An 18435-nucleotide genomic window follows, 5' to 3' on the forward strand; every position below is an offset into this window, starting at 1 on the left:
ATTATATTAATTAAGCAATTTTTTAATTAATATTTGTATATAATATAATTGAGAGATATTAGAACATTTGAAAAATTAAAAATTACATTAAATTATAAAAAATATTTATTGTAAAATATTTGTTGAACTTATACGTAAAAGATGTATATTTATTAAAATTATATTAATTGTACAAATTATTTGTAAATTTATGCGTAATTTTTAATTTATAAATAAAAAATTGCATATTATAGAAAACATATATTTGTCAAATTTAGGTGACAATTAAAATTTTTTTATGTTAACATTAATTAGATATAAATTATCAATATTAAACTCCCACAAAGTTCTTGTTTTGAACTACTTAGAATTTTTAATATTAAAAAACTACTTTTTGAAATGTACTTTTGAAGTTTGTAAATAATTTTATTCACTACCTCTACATGGATATGGTTATCAGTCATAATGTAATAAAAACCTGTTTATGAACAAATTGATAAAAGCCTATTTGATAATTTGATATATATGATCATATTTCTTGCTTCACATTCATCTCTATAGCATGTACAGTGATAGAACTTCAAAGAAGAAACGTAAAAAAGAATGATGTTTGACTTTAAAATGTTATGATCTATAGTATCTATAATAACATCGCCCCCTTGACAATGGGACCGTAGGATACTTGTCCTTTATAGGTACCACAAGATTTCTCAAGAAAAGCATATAAGGGATACATTAAAACAGAATGAAATAACGAAGGAGTTGGTAACATCAACAAGGGAGACATAAGGGTTACAAGTCACTCGTGCACACGCCAAATAACCCATCATTTTGTAATGAAAAATTCAAAACTATATATAACTCAAATTGTTGTCCATTTGTCACATCCCACGAGATCCAGATCTCATCAATCTATCAGAAATTAAATTATTAGACCATTTTGCAGCACTAGCTCCTTGCAATTGATACAAGCCAGGTAATGGATATCACAAACTTAAAACAACATCATTTTTATATTTGAAATGAAGAGGCAATGTGGCAGCAAAGGAGGCAAAGTAGGTGATGACTAATGAGGTTTTCTGATTGCCAACACTCGGAGGACATGCCAGTTATGCATTACAAACCCATTTCAATATTACCATGCATGTATTATATCACAAATAATACTGCACAATGTTTGGCAGAGATGTGACAAGTTCACCAAATTATTAGGAAACACATGCAGGTACCACATGCTCAAGTTGATTATGAAATGTTAATTGCGCTGCCTATTATGTTGGCCAATAGGATTGAGTTATGAATTGCACCTATATATAGAGATTGAAGGAATTGGTGAGAGCACAAAAGCATTGAGCTTCCTTTGTAACAAAAAGAGTAACCATGGCAAACAAGTTCCATGTTCGCTCAAACAGTTTTCCTTGTGGATCTCATCCTACCACCACTAATGTAGAGGAACAGCTGAACAAGCTCAAAACTTGGGAAGCCACATCCACATCCTCATCCTCATCAAACTCCATTGCCACCGGCTTGTCCTTGCTTCAAGATTTGCATATTTGCTTGGAAGATTTTCTCAACTTGCCATCAACTCAAAAGATGATTTCCAACCATCAAGGTGAGAAATGTATGGAAGAGTTGTTGGATGGTTCAGTGAGAATCTTGGATGTATGTGGCATCACAAGGGACACCATGTTACAAATTAAGGAAAATGTTCAATCCCTTCATTCTGCTCTTAGAAGGAGAAAGGGGGATTCAAGCATTGAAAGAATTATAGCGGAATATAACTTATTCTCAAAGAAGATGAAGAAGAATGGCAAAAAGTTGATCACATCTTTGAAGCAGATGCAGACCAAATTTGGAGTATCCACACTCATGAATCAAGACCAACAACTTGCTGCTTTGGTTAGAGTGCTTAGGGAAGTGATTGTAATGAACATGTCTATCTTCCAATCCTTGCTAGCTTTCTTGGCCGTGCCTGCTTCAAAGTCAAAGGCGACCAAATGGTTACTAGTAGCAAAATTGATGCACAAGGGAGTGATATCATGCGAAGAGAACCAAGAGACTTCCAATGAGTTGCAGTGTGTGGAAGCATCTTTAAGCGACCTTCAAAGTGAAGGTAGTAATGTTGCAAAGATGCAGGTTGCACACGAAAGATTGGAAGCATTGGAGAATGCCATTGAAAGCATTGAAAATGGATTGGAGGGCGTATTCAGATGCATGGTTAAAACGAGAGCCGGCCTTCTGAACATCATGACTCAATAGAAATTATTAGTCATGGTTTTCTATCCAAATCCTGCAGAGCATCCAAAATTTAGGGATCTATTAAGGATTGGAAAATTTTGCCTCCATCAATTTGTACATGTATACAACTCGAAAATTATACAATCAAATACAACAAATGTTTATACTCTACATATTTTGATATATTTTTCATATTTATGGTGTTTCTCTGCCTAAACATTATATGGTTACTGATTAATATTGTCTGGAGAATAATGTCTAACTAGCAAACCCCTTCAACATTCCACAAAACCGGAATCAAGAGGCAATACACCTGAAGAAACTCTGTAGAACACACTAATATAAATATAAATATATATATATATATATATATATATATATATAAAATAACAGAAAAAAGAAAAAAGAAGAAATACATAGCTATTCTGAGATGCAATCAACACATTCTCTGCTGGAGACTTGTTAACAGGAAAGTCATCCACCACACAGATAGCCTATCTCTCCCTTAGGACAGCCTCCTAAGCAAAGAACAATCACCCAATTTTCTACTACACTTATTGCCTCTGTGAAACTATAGGCGTAGAAGCAGCACAGTTCCATAATTCCAGACAAAAAGAATGCTAGCGACACTCTATAATCTTTATTTTTGGTTAAAAATTTATTAGAAATCACATTTTCGTGAGTTTCATTTAATGAGTATTTTTTCTGATCTACATGTTGGACTAATTAAAATTTGTGATTTCTTATAAATTCCAAGTTAAGGAGAGAACGTTAAGGAGATTGATATTAGCTTTCTTCTTTTGGATTTCTGGTGAACCCCAAAGCAAAAAATAAGAAGAAATCTGTAATCCAAAAACTGCAATAGCCGTTAACATAACTCCAATCCAGCAGCATCAGCCAACAAATACTAGCTAATGCTGCCTACAATAAGGCACAGGGTGATTGTCAACACTTCAATACAGAACATTTTAAAATATCATGTAAAAGAAAAAAAGACACACTATACAAATACTTCTCTATTCAACAATAGCACCCAAAATGCTAGCAACAAAATTTTCACCTCAGGAATTGAAATTGAAAATTTAAAAATTTCTTTTTATCACACTTGTTCAGTTGCATGATGCTAAAATCAATAAAGGTCCAACTAAAATCAATAAAGGCACTTCTTAAACTAATTTCAATATATGCAGATTTCACTAGCTAACAACCCATTGGAACTATGTCAACCATAGGTGCAGAAGGGATCTCAGTGAAAGAAATTTGTATAGATCACATTCTAGCCAAATTGAAATGCAATTATATGGACAAAATCACTTCATTAGGAGTTCCTATCTAGTTGATAATCTATTATCTATCTTAGTTTCACATAGAAATTTCACATATAAGACAAAAATACGGGTCTAAGGTGAAAGAGTATGAGGACTAATATTGTCGTTTACTTTTCGCTGCTTTATGATACTGTACTTAAAACATACAAGTGTTATATTTTCTACTCTCCCCTCCTTCCCGTAATAGCTAGCCTAAATAAGAGTATGATACGGCAGGATTAATTTATACAACAAAGTTGAGAGGATGGAAACATAATAACATTGCCAAATGTGATTAGAAAAATTACACGTAAAGAAAAGGTGTTTAGTTGTTTCCACAACCATTTTATTTTGAGTGAAGAAGATAGTGGGTCCTATAGGTTAAAAATTTACCCTCTAAGATGAGGGGATTGTCGCAGAATTGAGGAGAAAAGACAAAAATAGTCTTTATTTCTTTTGTATTATATGCATTCGTAATTGAAGAAGCAAAGCTCCATTCCATGTGTGATGCATTATTAAAAACAAAACTCCCTTCAGTGAGTAATACAATACGGTAATGCATTATGCTAATAGCTAATAACTAATAAATTATGCGTGAAAATCATCATATTTAAATATGGTAGAATCAGTAATACCATTACTAATAACTAATAACTAATAACTAAATCCTAAACCCTAATACATTATATTCATAAATATAGAAACAAGCGTGATAAAGAAAAGGGTAAAATTGTAATTATATATAATATTTACTTTTACATAAAAACTTACCTACATAAAATACAATTTTAAAATACTAACTTCCTGTTATTTCTCATCTAATTCTATCCTACCAATCAATTATAAATTCTATTCTATTTTCTATCAAATTAATTCTGACATATTCCTTCCCTTTCTTTTCAATTCCTCCCTCTCCCCGGAGCATAAGTCTCTCGCAGGATACTTGTCCTTTGTATGTACCACAGAATATATCATGAAAAGCAAATAGAGGAATGGAATTCTTCTTTGGTTAATTTAAAACAGAATGAAACAATGAAAGAGTTGGTAAAATCAATAAGGAAGACACAAGGGCTACAAGCCACTCGTGCACATGGGAAATAACCCATCATTTTGTTCTCCAAATTGTAATAAAAAAATTCAAAATTATATATAACTCAAATTGTTTTCCATTTGTCATATCCCTCGAGATCCGGAACTCATCAGTCCATAAGCCATTAAAATATTAGACCATTTTGCAGTTCTAGCTCCTTACCGTTGAGAGAAGCCAGGTAATGGATATAATTGAAGCTGAAATAACACCATTTTTATATTTGAAATGAAGAAACAATGTGGCAGCAAAGGAGGCAAAGTAGCTGATGACTAATCAAGTTTTCTGATTGCCAACACTCGGAGGACATGTCAATTATGCACCTCAAACCCATTTCAATATTATCATGCATGTATTATATCACAAATAATACTGCACAATGTTTGGCAGACTTGTGACAAGTTCACCAAATTATTAGGAAACACATGCGGGTACCACATGCTCACGTTTATTGTGAGAGATTGTAGCTGTGATGCCTATTTTGCTCACCAATAGGATTGAATTATGAATTGCACCTATATATAGAGATTGAAGAAATTGGTGAGAGCATAAAAACATTGAGCTTGAGTTTCCTTTGTAACAAAAAGAGTAACCATGGCAAACAAGTTCCATGTTCGCTCAAACAGTTTTCCTTGTGGATCTCATCCTACCACCACTAATGTAGAGGAAGAGCTGAACAAGCTCAAAACTTGGGAAGCCACATCCACATCCACATCAAACTCCATTGCCACCGGCTTGTCCTTGCTTCAAGATTTACATATTTGCTTGGAAGATCTTCTCAATTTGGAATCAACCCAAAAGCTGATTTCCAACCATCAAGGTGAGAAATGCGTGGAAGAGCTTCTGGATGGTTCAGTGAAAGTTTTGGATGTATGTGGCATCACAAGGGACACCATGTTTCAAATTAAGGAAAATGTTCAATCCCTTCATTCTTCTCTTAGAAGAAGAAAAGGGGACTCAAGCATCGAAAGAATCATAGCCGAATATAATTTCTTCTCAAAGAAGATGAAGAAGAATGCCAAGAAGATGATCACAACTTTGAAGCAGATGGAGACCAAATTTGGGGTATCCCCACTCTTAAATCAAGACCAACAACTCGCTGCTTTGGTTAGAGTGCTTAGGGAAGTCATTGTAATGAACATCTCTATCTTCCGATCTCTGCTAGCTTTCTTGGCCGTGCCTGCTTCAAAGTCAATGGCTACCAAATGGTCACTAGTAGCAAAATTGATGCACAAGGGAGTGATATCATGCCAAGAGAACCAAGAGAATTCCAATGAGTTGAAGAGTGTGGAAGCATCTTTAAGCCACCTACAAAGTGAAGGTAGTAACGTTGCAAAGATGCAGGTTGCACATGAAAGATTGGAAGCATTGGAGAATGCCATTCAAAGAATAGAAAATGGATTGGAGAGTGTATTCAGGTGCATGGTTAAAACGAGAGCCTGCCTTCTGAACATCATGACTCAATAGAAATTATTAGTCATGGTTTTCTATCCAAATCCTTCAGAGCATCCAAAATTTAGGGATCTGCTGTGGATTGGAAAATTTTGACCCATCAATTTGTACATTATACAATTCAATAGTTATGGAATCAAATACAATGAAATATGTTTATACTGATATATTTTTGTTTTAAGTCACTTTTTTCCTTGAGAAAATCTTATTTTACATTTATCGTGTTTCTCTGGATAAACATTATAGTTACTTGATAGGAAATATGCGAGTAAAAACACTAGGGTATCATGTTAAGGCATTAAAGTTTATGGGTCCTAACTCAACTTGTGGATGTCTTCCCAGTGTGAGACTACTTCACTCACAATTGTCACTCCAACATTTGTTATTTGGCTACCAATTGTCTTTGGTTTAAACATGAATTATTATATGATTCTGAATTAATGTTTAGAAATTGGAGATCCTGAATATTGCTTCGCTGAAAATTGTCCTCATCCTATTCAGAGCATATGACAGTTCATGATCTGATGTGTCCAAGAACCAAAACTAGGGATTCAGTTCTAATTCATCATTCATGCTTTGAGGTCCCAACAAGTGTCGGAGAAGATCTTGGCTGTAGCTCTCTTTGATTCATCTTATGTAGATCAGCAGCTATGGAATCACAATCATAAGGCCTCTATTTGGTCAAATCCGGATATAAGTTGTTTTTGGAGATATTAATCATTTTAAGGTGGATGGTGACTGGAACTTAATCTGGAATTTGAAAGTGCCTATGTAGAGGATATCCTGTCCAGCATATTCTGTTTTATGTGAGGAGTCTTTGGAGAATTATTTCCATTTATTTCACCTACTCAAGCAAAATATCAGTTTGGGCGCTATTGTTCTTTGGTCTTGGATGGGTACTATTATAACAGAAGTTGATTCTTTTAAAGACATGGTCTTTAAATTGCGTGGCTTATTGAATGATAACAATAGTTTTGCAATAACCCTGTGGTGTCTTTGGAATAGAAGGAATTCTAAATGCTGGAATTCGGTGATAGAGCATGATGTGGGGGTAATTAATAGAGCTGAATTAGTTTTGGATGATTGGCGGTTGATCTAGCTCAATCTTTGGAGGAGGGGTTGATGTGATTTGGTTTAGGGTTTGCTGGAGTGGAATACTGATGCAACATTCTTCAAGGAATATGCATGATAAGATTTGGTTACTGTTTAAGGAATGATTTGGGTGAGTTCATATCGGCTAAGAGAGGTTGGATTAATTCTTTTATAAATGTCCAGGAGGGTGAATTATTATTAGGATACAAACAAGTCCTACATCGATAAAATATGATAAAAAATAATAACTTATAGCATAAACATACTTCAATGATTGAGAGGCCTTTTGGGTGATGACCAAAAGCAAAACCGTGAGGACTAAGACCCAAAGCGGATAATATCTCATCATTGTGGAGTATGCTTGTGTAATAACCTTATAAAATAAAACAACCCTCATAAAATATCCCCTCAAACGAATACCATAAAAATAACCCCATCAAATCTTATGTGTCACTAATGGTTGATCTTGGCTTTTATTCAGTGATTTTTAAATCTGATTGCAAGGTACTGGTTGTTCATATCCTAGTAATCAATGATTGAGAGGCCTTTTGGGTGATGACCAAAAGCAAAACCGTGAGGGCTAAGACCCAAAGCGGACAATATCTCATCATTGTGGAGTATGCTTGTGTAATAACCTTATAAAATAGAACAACCCTCATAAAATATCTTCTCAAACAAATACCATAAAAATAACCCCAACAGATCTTATGTGTCACTAATGGTTGATCTTGGCTTTTATTCAGTGATTTTTAAATCTGATTGCAAGGTACTGGTTGTTCATATCAAGGACCGAGCAAAAATATTTCTGAATAGGGAGTTTTGATCAATCATATTAGGAAGCTTTTTGAAGTCAATCTGAATTTTCAAGTTCTTTTTGTTAAGAGGCAAATTAATACAGTAGTGCATACTCTTGCTAGTTATTCTGTTGTTAATCCTAGTAATCAATATTTCTATTTTATTCCTTTTTTTTATTTACAATGGAAAAGAATTGAATTTGCTACTGTAAAAAAACGTAAAACTGAATGTTGAACCAATGAACTTTAAAAGATAAGTGGAATAGTGGGTGCAAGTGCCAATTCTACTGGTGTGTGTGCCATAACAGTTGAAGCAAATGGAGTAGGCGTGTCTCTTAACCATCAACTTTTTTAGGATGTCTCTATGGTTGAATTTGAAGTTTTATATACATCTAATTTTTAACATTTATGGTATGGTTAATATTTTATCTGGTACGATGCATAAGCTAAATATTTTTAGTACCTTATCATTTAAAATTTCATATCTACAATAATTTGTTAAAACTTAAAACTACAAAAACTGCCAAACTCATAGCATGCTTTGCCAAGTAATTAAATATTTATTAGAACAATAAAAATATGACAAAAGTCGTCAAGATTCAATATGCTTACTTCCACTGAGGTGCTGAACAAGCAGGGGGATGCAAGCTGTAGACCACCACCATTTGTTTCTACTACTGTGCCTAACAAGTGATGCAGAGACATGCCTTCTCGAGCCACTTACTACCTGATGCTGGCTGCAATAAAGCACAGGGTGACTGTCAACACTTGATAAAAACATATTAAAATATCATGTTAAAAAAAAAGACACTGTACAAATACTTCGCTAGTCAACAATAACATCCAAAATGCTAACCACAAATTTTCCACTTCAGGAATTGAAATTGAATATTTAAAAATCTCTATTTTATCACTTGTTCAGTTGCATGATGCTAGCCACTCACTGTGCAACTAAAGTCAGTAAGTTCTTCTTAAACTAATTGCAACATATGTAGATTTTCACTAACTGCCTATGGGAACAATGTCGACCATAGATGCAGAAGGGATCTCAGTAAAACATACTACTATAACTTATTTCTTACAAAATGAAATTTATTAAATATAAAATTATTTCTTGACTTCTGAGTAGTGCCTTAAATATCATAATTATCACTTATTGTTGAAAACATAACATTAAAAGAAAAAAACCGGGTGTATGACTAAACAAAATATAAGAGATTTGAACTATAAAATCTGCAACTTCACAAAAAAGGAAGCAAAAACTGATATAATATATTTGAAATATGAACTTAGTTTTGCATACATTAAAAGTGTTACAACAAATACTTAAATATTAAAACTAATTAACCCCCCATTGGATTAAGCAAACAGCTAATGATGATTAAGTAAACAAACAAAAATTATTTTCCTGCAACTGCAATTTACTTTTTTTATATAAACAACCTTCAACCAAACTTACAAGTAAAATAAAAAACGACAGAAACTTTAAAATATTTAATTAGGATAATGGAAAATTTCAACTGCCAACACCTATACTATTTAATTCTATGAATATTTTTGGAATAATATTCTAGCCAAATTTAATCATTTAGGAATGCAATTATATGGACAAAAATACCCCTCTTAATAAGAAGCTCCTGGCTGGTTTATGATCTATCCTAGCTTCACATACAAATTACACGAGACAAAAATATGGGTCTAAGGTGAGAGAGTATGAGAACTACTGAGGTCTTTTGCCTTTGGCTACTTTATGATATTGTGCTATTTTAGGGGTGTAATATTGTGAACTCTTCCCCTTAATAGCTGGTCTAAATAAGAGTATGTTAGAGCAGGTTTATATAAGAAAGTTGGGAGGACAGAATCATGGTTGGCTGTTTGTTCGTTTTGACTACATGTTAATTAGTCATCTGTGGGTATCAGTGAAACAGTTTTAGTAGGTGAATGCTGATAGACTTTATACAATATTCTAGTATTCGGAGACACCATGCATGCATTTATATTTAATCTGTCTATCATTATTTGAGTAACTAAATGAAAATAAGGTCAGTTTGGGTGAAAGAACTGTCTGATATTGTTGTACTTGCTAATCCTTGTCTATGCCGATGCTTTGTATTCAATGAGAACAAATGTTATATGCTTCATATTCAATGTGATTTCTTATGGAGCTTTGGTGTTGGTCTTTGTGTTGATTCCTTAATATAGATGTTTAGGCCCTGTTTACAATATTAACATGGTCCCCTTGACAGTGGGACCGTAGGATACTCGTCCTTTATAGGTACCACAATATTTCTCAAGAAAAGCAAATAAAGGAATTAAATTTTCTCGTTTAAAATAAAAAGAAATAATGAGAGTTGGTAAAATCAACAAGGCAAACCCTAAACCCTGTTACTATTGTTCTATAAATTGTATTCAAAATAATACGTAACTCAATATGTTGTCCATATGTCATAGCCAACAAGATCTGGATCTCATCGATCAAAGAGCCATATATTACACCATTTTGCAGCTCTAGCTCCTTGCCCTTGAGACAAGCCAGGTAATGGATATCACTGAAACTTAAACAACAACGTTTTTATATTTGAAATGAAGAGGCAATGTGGCAGCAAAGGAGGCAAAGTAGGCGATGACTAATGAGGTTTTCTGATTGCCAACACTTGGAGGACATGCCAGCTTTGCATCACAAACCCATTCAATATTAACATGCATGTATTATATCACAAATAGTGGTGCACAATGTTTGGCAGAAAAGTGACAAGTTCACTAAATTATTAGGAAACACATCAGGGTACCACATGCTCACGTTGATTGCGAGATTTTAGCTCTGCTTCCTATTTTGCTCACCTATAGGATTGAATTATGCATTGCACCTATATATAGAGTGAAGGAATTCGTGAGAGCACAAAAACATTGTGCTTCCTTTGAAAAAGAACAGAATACAAAAAGAATAACCATGGCAAACAAGTTCCACGTTCGGTCAAATAGTTTTCCTTCTGTATCTCATCCTAGCATCTCTAAAGTAGAGGAAGAGCTAAGCAAGCTCAAAACTTGGGAAGCCACATCCACTTCCACATCAAAGTCAATTGGCACTGGCTTGTCCTTGCTTCAAGATTTGCATATTTTCTTGGAAGGTCTTCTCAACTTGCAATCAACTCAGAAGATGATTTCCAACCATCAAGGTGAGAAATGCATGCAAGAATTGTTGGATGGTTCGGTGAGAATTTTGGATGTATGTGGCATCACAAGGGACACCTTGTCACAAATTAAGGAAAATGTTCAATCCCTTCATTCTTCTCTAAGAAGGAGAAAGGGGGATTCAAGCATTGAAAGAATAGTAGCCGAATATAATTTCTTCTCAAAGAAGATGAAGAAGAATGTCAAGAAGTTGATCACATCTTTGAAGCAGATGGAGACCAAATTTGGAGTGTCCCCACTCTTGAATCAAGACCAACAACTAGCTGCGTTGGTTAGAGTTCTTAGGGAAGTGATTGTAATGAACATGTCTATCTTCCAATCCTTGCTAGCTTTCTTGACCGTGCCTGCTTCAAAGTCAAAGGCGACCAAATGGTTACTAGTAGCAAAATTGATGCACAAGGGAGTGATATCATGCGAAGAGAACCAAGAGAATTCCAATGAGTTGCAGTGTGTGGAAGCATCTTTAAGCCACCTTCAAAGTGAAGGTAGTAATGTTGCAAAGATGCAGGCTGCACATGAAAGATTGGAAGCATTGGAGAATGCCATTCAAAGCATAGAAAATGGATTGGAGAGCGTATTCAGGCGCATGGTTAAAACGAGAGCCAGCCTTTTGAACATAATGACTCCATAGAAAATACTAGTCATAATTTTCTTTCCAAATCCTGCAGTGCATCCAACATTTAGGGATTTGCTGAGGATTGGAAAATTTTGCCTCCATCAATTTGTACATGTATACAATTCAAAAGTTATAGAATCAAATACATCAAATGTTTATACTCTACATATTTCGATATACTTTTCACATTTATCGTGTTTCTCTGGCTAAACATTATATAGTTACTAATTAATATTGGCTGGAGAACAATATCTAACTACCAAACCCCTTTAGTTACAAAAATTCCACAACCGAGCAGAACACACTAGAGAACAGAAAAAATAAAAATAAAAATAGAAAAAAAAACCGCATATAGATGTTAACAGAAAGAAAAGAATAAAAAAGATAATCACAGGAGCAATTCTGACATGCAAAATCCTTGCATCAACACTTCCTCTGCTGCTCAAGACCAGTTAGCAGAAAAGTCATCTACCACGGATAGCCTATCCCTTAGAACAGCCTCCCAAGCAAAGAACAATACCAATTTTCATTCCCACTAATTGCCTCTTCGAAACTATAGGCATAGTCACTATAGTTCCATAATTCTAGGCAAGAATAATGCTACGGACACTCTTTAACAATCTTTATTATTGGTTAAAATTTATTAGAAATCACATTTTCGTGGGTTTCATGTTTCATATAATGAGTATCTTTTCTGATTTCCAAGTAAGACTCACCAAAATTTGAAATTTTCTAATAAGTTCCAACAAGTTAAAAGGAGGGTGTTAGAGAGAGTGTTACTTAGCTTTCTTCCTTCAGCTTTAAGGTAAATCCCAAAGCAAACAGACCAGAAGAAATTTGCCATCCCAAGACTGCAAAGCCAATAACATAACTCCAATCCAGCGGCATCAACCAATAAAATACTAGCTGATGCTGGCTGCAATAAGGCAGGGTAACAGTCAGGACTTCAATACAAAACATATTAAAATATCATGTAAAAGAAAAAGATACAATACAAATAATTCTCTATTGAGCAATACTACTAGCACCCAAAATGCTAACCACGAAATTTTAACTTCAGGAATTGAAATTCAATATTTAAAAATCACTATTTTATCATTTGTTCAGTTGCATGATGCAAGCTACTTACCTTGCAACTAAAATCAATAAAGGTTCTTCTTAAACTAATTGCTATATGTAGATTTTCACTCAGCCTATGGGAACAATGTCAACTATAGGCGCAGGCGGGATCTCAGTGAAAGAAGTTCAATAGATTATATTCTAGCCAAATTTAATCAATAACGAATGCACTTATATGGACAAAGTCACCTCTCTTCATGAGAAGCACCTAGTTAGTTTATAATCTATCCTAGCTTCATATAAAAATTAAATGAGACAAAAATATGGGTCTAAGGTACAATATGAGAACTATGGTCTTTTGAGCTAGTCAAAATAAGAGTATGTTGGGGCATGTTTATATTAGAAAGTTGAGAAGATGAAATCATGGTTGGTTTCCTATTAGTTGTATCAGGTTAATTAGTACCATCATTGTAATTATGGTGGATAAAAAAAATGTTAATTAGTCATCTATGGGTATCAGTGGAAGAGTTTTAGTAGGTGAGGGAAATGTTGATAAATCTTGTACAATATTCTAGTACTTTGAGATACCATGCATGCATGTATATTTAAGAAAAAATCACTCTCACCTCCCATGAGGTCTGTTTAAATGACACACTTTTTCTCTAGTTTTTAAAAATTACTCATCTCCCTAAGAATAACATCATTAGTTAAAGTGAGAGAAAGAGAAAAAATAAAAATTAATTCATATATGTCTATCATATATGTGTTTATCATTCATTTATGAATTATATACAATGTTATGTCTTTTTTATGAAAATTTTCATTGTTTCTCAATTTTGAAAATAATAACTTCTCAACTCGTTTATTAAAATTATTTTTTGAAGTTAGTATATTTTTTAAAGCACAATATGCACGATGTTTAGTATATAATTTTAAAGTTAAAATTGAGTAAAAGATTAAATCTCATTCAATTATTTGACACTAATACTAATAATTTGTTTCTATTTTTCATAATAATGCAAAGATGGTATTATCTTTATATAAGAGATTGTATATGTTACATAAATAAATAAGAATTTTTTTTAAACACAAAAAAAATTGTATACTCTTTTTCTATTTCATTATTGGGTGTCTGAAATGTATTATGATTGAATTCTACTATCAAGTTTTGCAAAAAAGCTCAAATAGCTGAGAGGTAGAGATTGACGAGCAAGATGCGTCCTGAAACTACTTTATTGGCTACATGGTATCAGGAATAAAAAGAAAAATATTGGGAAGAAAGTATATTTTGTGATAGTATATACATGTTAGGGTTATTTTGTCAGTGTTTGTGTCATAAAGGTTATACCTGCTAACCTTGGTTGCACTCACTCATTCACAATTCTCTTAGAAATTGCAGAGGAAACTGAATACTGAACTTCTTATTTTTCATAATCCAATTCTGTACAATAGGGTCTATTTATAATTCTGACTTCCCACAGATACCCTTTTCCCTGGGCCATAATCCTAATTTCAACCGAAAACAACTAATAACAGAATCCAAACAGAATTAATCCTATATTTTTAATTCCCTTAATTTCCCATTATTACAATTTCCCCTTCTTCAAACTAGGATTTGTCCCCAAATCCTTACTCCACTTGCCACTTAAAATCCGGATATTGGATCTGCAACTCATGTAATTCTTTCCATGTTGCATCCTCAGGGTTGGTGTGTTCCCACTGTACTAATACTTCAGTAATAGCTTTATTATTCTTCTTCTTCACTCTTCTATCCAATATGGCCAATGGTTTGATCAATAAGTCTCCTTCTTCATTAAATCTGGGTAATTGTTCTGAAACTACATGGCTGCCATGGTGCTTCTTTAATAATGACACATGAAATACATTGTGAATTCTGGTGTCTGCAGGAAGGTCCAATCTGTATGCTACTTTCCCAATTCTTTCAATAATCCTGTAAGGACCATAGTACCTAGCTGAAAGCTTGTGAAAAGATGTATTTGCCAAAGAGTGCTGCTTAAATGGTTGAATCTTCAAGTACACAAGATCACCGTCCTTAAATTCTTTGTCTGTCCTCTTTTTGTCTGCATACATCCTCATTCTCTCTTGAGCCTTATAGAGATTTTCTTGTAACATTCTTCCAATCTGCTCTCTTGTCTTCACCGTATACTCCACTGCCTCGATTAACGTCTCTCCATTGTCCACTAAATTGGGCATCGAAGGAACATAACCATATAAGGCCTCAAAAGGTGTCATTTGGGTGGCTGTATGGAACTTGGTGTTATACCATAATTCTGCCATTGCTAGATGATTTGTCCACTGTTTGGGCATACTTCCTGTAGCACATCTCAAGTAAGCTTCTAAAGACTTGTTAAGGTTCTCTGTCTGTCCATCAGTTTGAGGATGGAAAGCTGTGGATCTTAACAACTTAACACTATGTGACTGCATCAACCCTGTCCAGAAGTTGCTTAAGAAAATTGTATCTCTATCTGAAATGATTTCCTCTGGCCAGCCATGCAATCTCACCACTGTGTTCATGAATAACTCTGCTATTTTTGCTGCACTAAATGGATGTCCTAAAGCTATGAAATGAGCATACTTAGTGAATCTATCTATGATTACTAGTATGACACTCATCCCTTGAGACTTAGGCAACCCGGTGATAAAGTCCATGGAGATTGACTTCCAAGCTCTATTAGGTATAGGCAGAGGTTGAAGGAGCCCTGCAGGTAACTGATTTACTCATTTGAACCTTTGACAAGTGGCGCATTCCCTGATCCACCGCTTTACATCCCTTTGTAATCCTTTCCAATAAAATTGTTCCTTAATTCTTCTGTAGGTAAGGTCCACTCCCGAATGTCCACCAATGGAAGAATCATGAAAATGACTGAGAATTTTGTTTCTTAAGTCCTGTTGAGCACCTACAACCACTTTACCTTTTCTTTTTAACAGAACACCTTGAAACGTGTAGTGCTTATAAGGCTGCTGTGTAAGTCGTATCTTATCCACCAATTTATGCAATTTTGGATCTGTCTTCCAAGATTCAATGGCTTCAGTCATTAAACGAGATGAAAAATGTAGTATTGCAGCTACACTTGCATTCTGTCCCACTCTTGACAATGTATCGGCCACCACATTCTCCTTCCCCTTTTTGTATTCTATGCTGAAATCAAGGCCCATAAGTTTCTCTAGACCCCAGTTTTGCATCAACGTAGTTGGAGGCTGCAATAATAAGTGCTTAAGAGCTTTTTGATCAGTCTTTATGAGAAAATGTTGTCCCCATAAGTAGTGCTGCCATTTTTTTATAGCAAATAAGACTGCATAAAACTCCTTCTCATATGCAGAAAATAACTTGTATTTAGGTCCCATTGCTTTGCTGATGTACGCAATAGGGTGCCCATTTTGCAGAAGAACAGCCCCAATGCCTCCCCCCGATGCATCTGTCTCAATGGTGAAAGGTTGTTTGAAGTCAGGCAGCCTTAATACTGGTGCAGACATGAGTGCCTGTTTAAGCTTTTGAAATGCAACCGCTGTTTCTTCAGTCCACTTGAATGCCTTCTCCTTTTTCAACAATTCCGTTAATGGTGCGGCAATCTTTCCATAATTCAAGATGAACCTTCTGTAATAGCCTGAGAGACCTAAAAATCCTCTTAATTCCTTAACTGATGTTGGTGTTGGCCATTGTTGAATTGCTGAAATCTTGTCATTGTCTGGTTGTACCCCTTGAATTGAAATCACATGGCCCAAATACGTTATTTTCTTCTTCCCAAAACTACATTTTTTTATAGTTGACCACCAAGGCATTTTCCTCCAAAATATGTAATGTTGTAGTCAAGCATTCCAAATGATCACTCCAGGTCTGGGTATAGACTAATATGTCATCAAAGAATACTAAAATAAACTTCCTTAAATAACTTCTGAAAATATCATTCATGATTGATTGGAATGTGGCAGGAGCATTACATAAACCAAAAGGCAAAACAACCCACTCATAGTGTCCACTGTGGGTTCTAAAAGCTGTTTTATGTATATCCTCCTCAGCCATTCTTACTTGGTTATACCCACTTCTGAGATCCAGTTTGGAAAAGTAACATTCCCCATTTAATTCATCCAGCAAATCCTCTATTAATGGCATAGGGAACTTATTCTTGATGGTGAATGCATTAAGTTTTCTAAAATCGGTGCAACACCTCCATGAGCCATCCTTCTTTTTGACCAACACCAAGGGAGAAGCATAAGAGCTAGTACTTTCCCGTATAAATCCCTTTTCTAATAATCCCTGCACTTGTCTTTCAATTTCTTCTTTTTGGGCATGTGGGTATCTATAAGGTTTCAAACAAACCGGTGTGTCGTTGATCAGAATGATCTTGTGATCACTTTTCCGCCTAGGTGGCAATTTTGTTGGTTCCACAAATAACTGCTGAAATTGCTGTAGAAGTGTTGTGAGTTCCTGTTGTTGTTCTGTTGTTAGTGTCTCTTGATCCCCTGTATCAGCAACATTCAGTAAAGCTGAACCGTGCAATGCAAGAAACATGCAGCTACTTTGGACCATTTTAAGCTTCCCAGTCAATTCTTGAACTTCTGCACTTGGTTGTTCACCTTGCAATGTCACCTCTTGGCCTTGATGATTAAATCTCATAGTAAGAGTTGCACAGTTCCAGTAAATTTCTCCCAGTGTCTTGAACCATTGCATTCCCAAGATGATCCCGAATGTTTTGCTAGGTAACACTAAGAAGTCTGCTGTAAATGTATGATCACTGAATCTCCATGTTGTCTGTTCACACTTCCTAGTGATTAGGAGTTTTTTATCTGAAGCCACAGTTACCGGGAAATCCTTGACAAATTGTGTTTTCAACCCAAGCACTTTTACCCACTTGTCACTGATAAAATTATGTGTACTCCCAGTTTCCATCAGAAAAGGTACTTTCTGGTGTTTGATTAATCCTTTCAGCTGTAATGTATTGCCACCCGCTATGCCTTGTAAAGCATTGAGTGAAATGTGGACCTCTTCATCTTGAATCATGGCTATGCTTCTATCTACGATTGCTTGTTCTTCCTCACAATCCTTGTCCTGCATGATATCCTCAGCTATTTCTTCTTGAGCAGAAAAAATTGCATTTAGTTTACCCCATACTTTACATTTCATCTTATGGTTTTTATCCCACTTATCTCCACAAAATCTACACAAACCCTTAGCAATCCTATCGCTAACTTCCTTCCTAGAAATAGAAGCTGATGTGTTAATTTTAGAATCTGATGTTACCGGTGAAGACATTGATGACATAGGATGGTTTTGTTGCAGATTTGTGATAGAATGGCTCCTTTGAGAAGTACCTGGTCCTGACCACGATCTTGTGTATCTTGTTTGTGTTTCAAGACTGCTAGTTTTTCTTTGTTGCATCTTCTTTTCCCATTCTTTAAGAATTTCTTCTTGGAGTCTTGCAATATGCACAGCTTCTTGCAAGGACTGAGGTTTGTGGACTCAGATGGATTTTTCTAGATCACTCTTCAATCCGGACAAAAAGAAACTTAATGCCATGGATTCTGTCACTGCTACACGAGCCAGCAAAGAATCAAATGTTTCCAAATATTCCCCCAAATCCCCTTCCTGTTTCAATCTTG

The 18435-nt window shown here is 34.8% G+C and overlaps 3 protein-coding genes across 3 annotated transcripts; all 3 read left to right on the forward strand.

Annotated features, from left to right (window-relative positions):
- Nucleotides 1-1289: 1289 nt before the first annotated feature.
- Nucleotides 1290-2316, forward strand: LOC109800180 (uncharacterized). Its single transcript, XM_020360919.3, has one exon. It carries the CDS (start codon nt 1360-1362, stop codon nt 2236-2238), a length of 879 nt encoding a protein of 292 aa, XP_020216508.1. The 5' UTR covers nt 1290-1359; the 3' UTR covers nt 2239-2316.
- Nucleotides 2317-5179: 2863 nt separating this feature from the next.
- On the forward strand, nt 5180-6358 carry LOC109800183 (uncharacterized). The gene has a single exon (XM_020360922.3). The coding sequence runs from the start codon at nt 5206-5208 to the stop codon at nt 6076-6078; it is 873 nt and encodes a 290-aa protein (XP_020216511.2). The 5' UTR covers nt 5180-5205; the 3' UTR covers nt 6079-6358.
- Nucleotides 6359-10185: 3827 nt separating this feature from the next.
- On the forward strand, nt 10186-11772 carry LOC109800182 (uncharacterized). Its single transcript, XM_020360921.3, has one exon. The coding sequence runs from the start codon at nt 10900-10902 to the stop codon at nt 11770-11772; it is 873 nt and encodes a 290-aa protein (XP_020216510.2). The 5' UTR covers nt 10186-10899.
- The last annotated feature ends 6663 nt before the right edge of the window (nt 11773-18435 follow it).

Source organism: Cajanus cajan, chromosome 11 (genome assembly GCF_000230855.2).
Source record: "Cajanus cajan strain Asha chromosome 11, NIPB_CcT2T_4, whole genome shotgun sequence".
Lineage (NCBI taxonomy): Eukaryota > Viridiplantae > Streptophyta > Magnoliopsida > Fabales > Fabaceae > Cajanus > Cajanus cajan.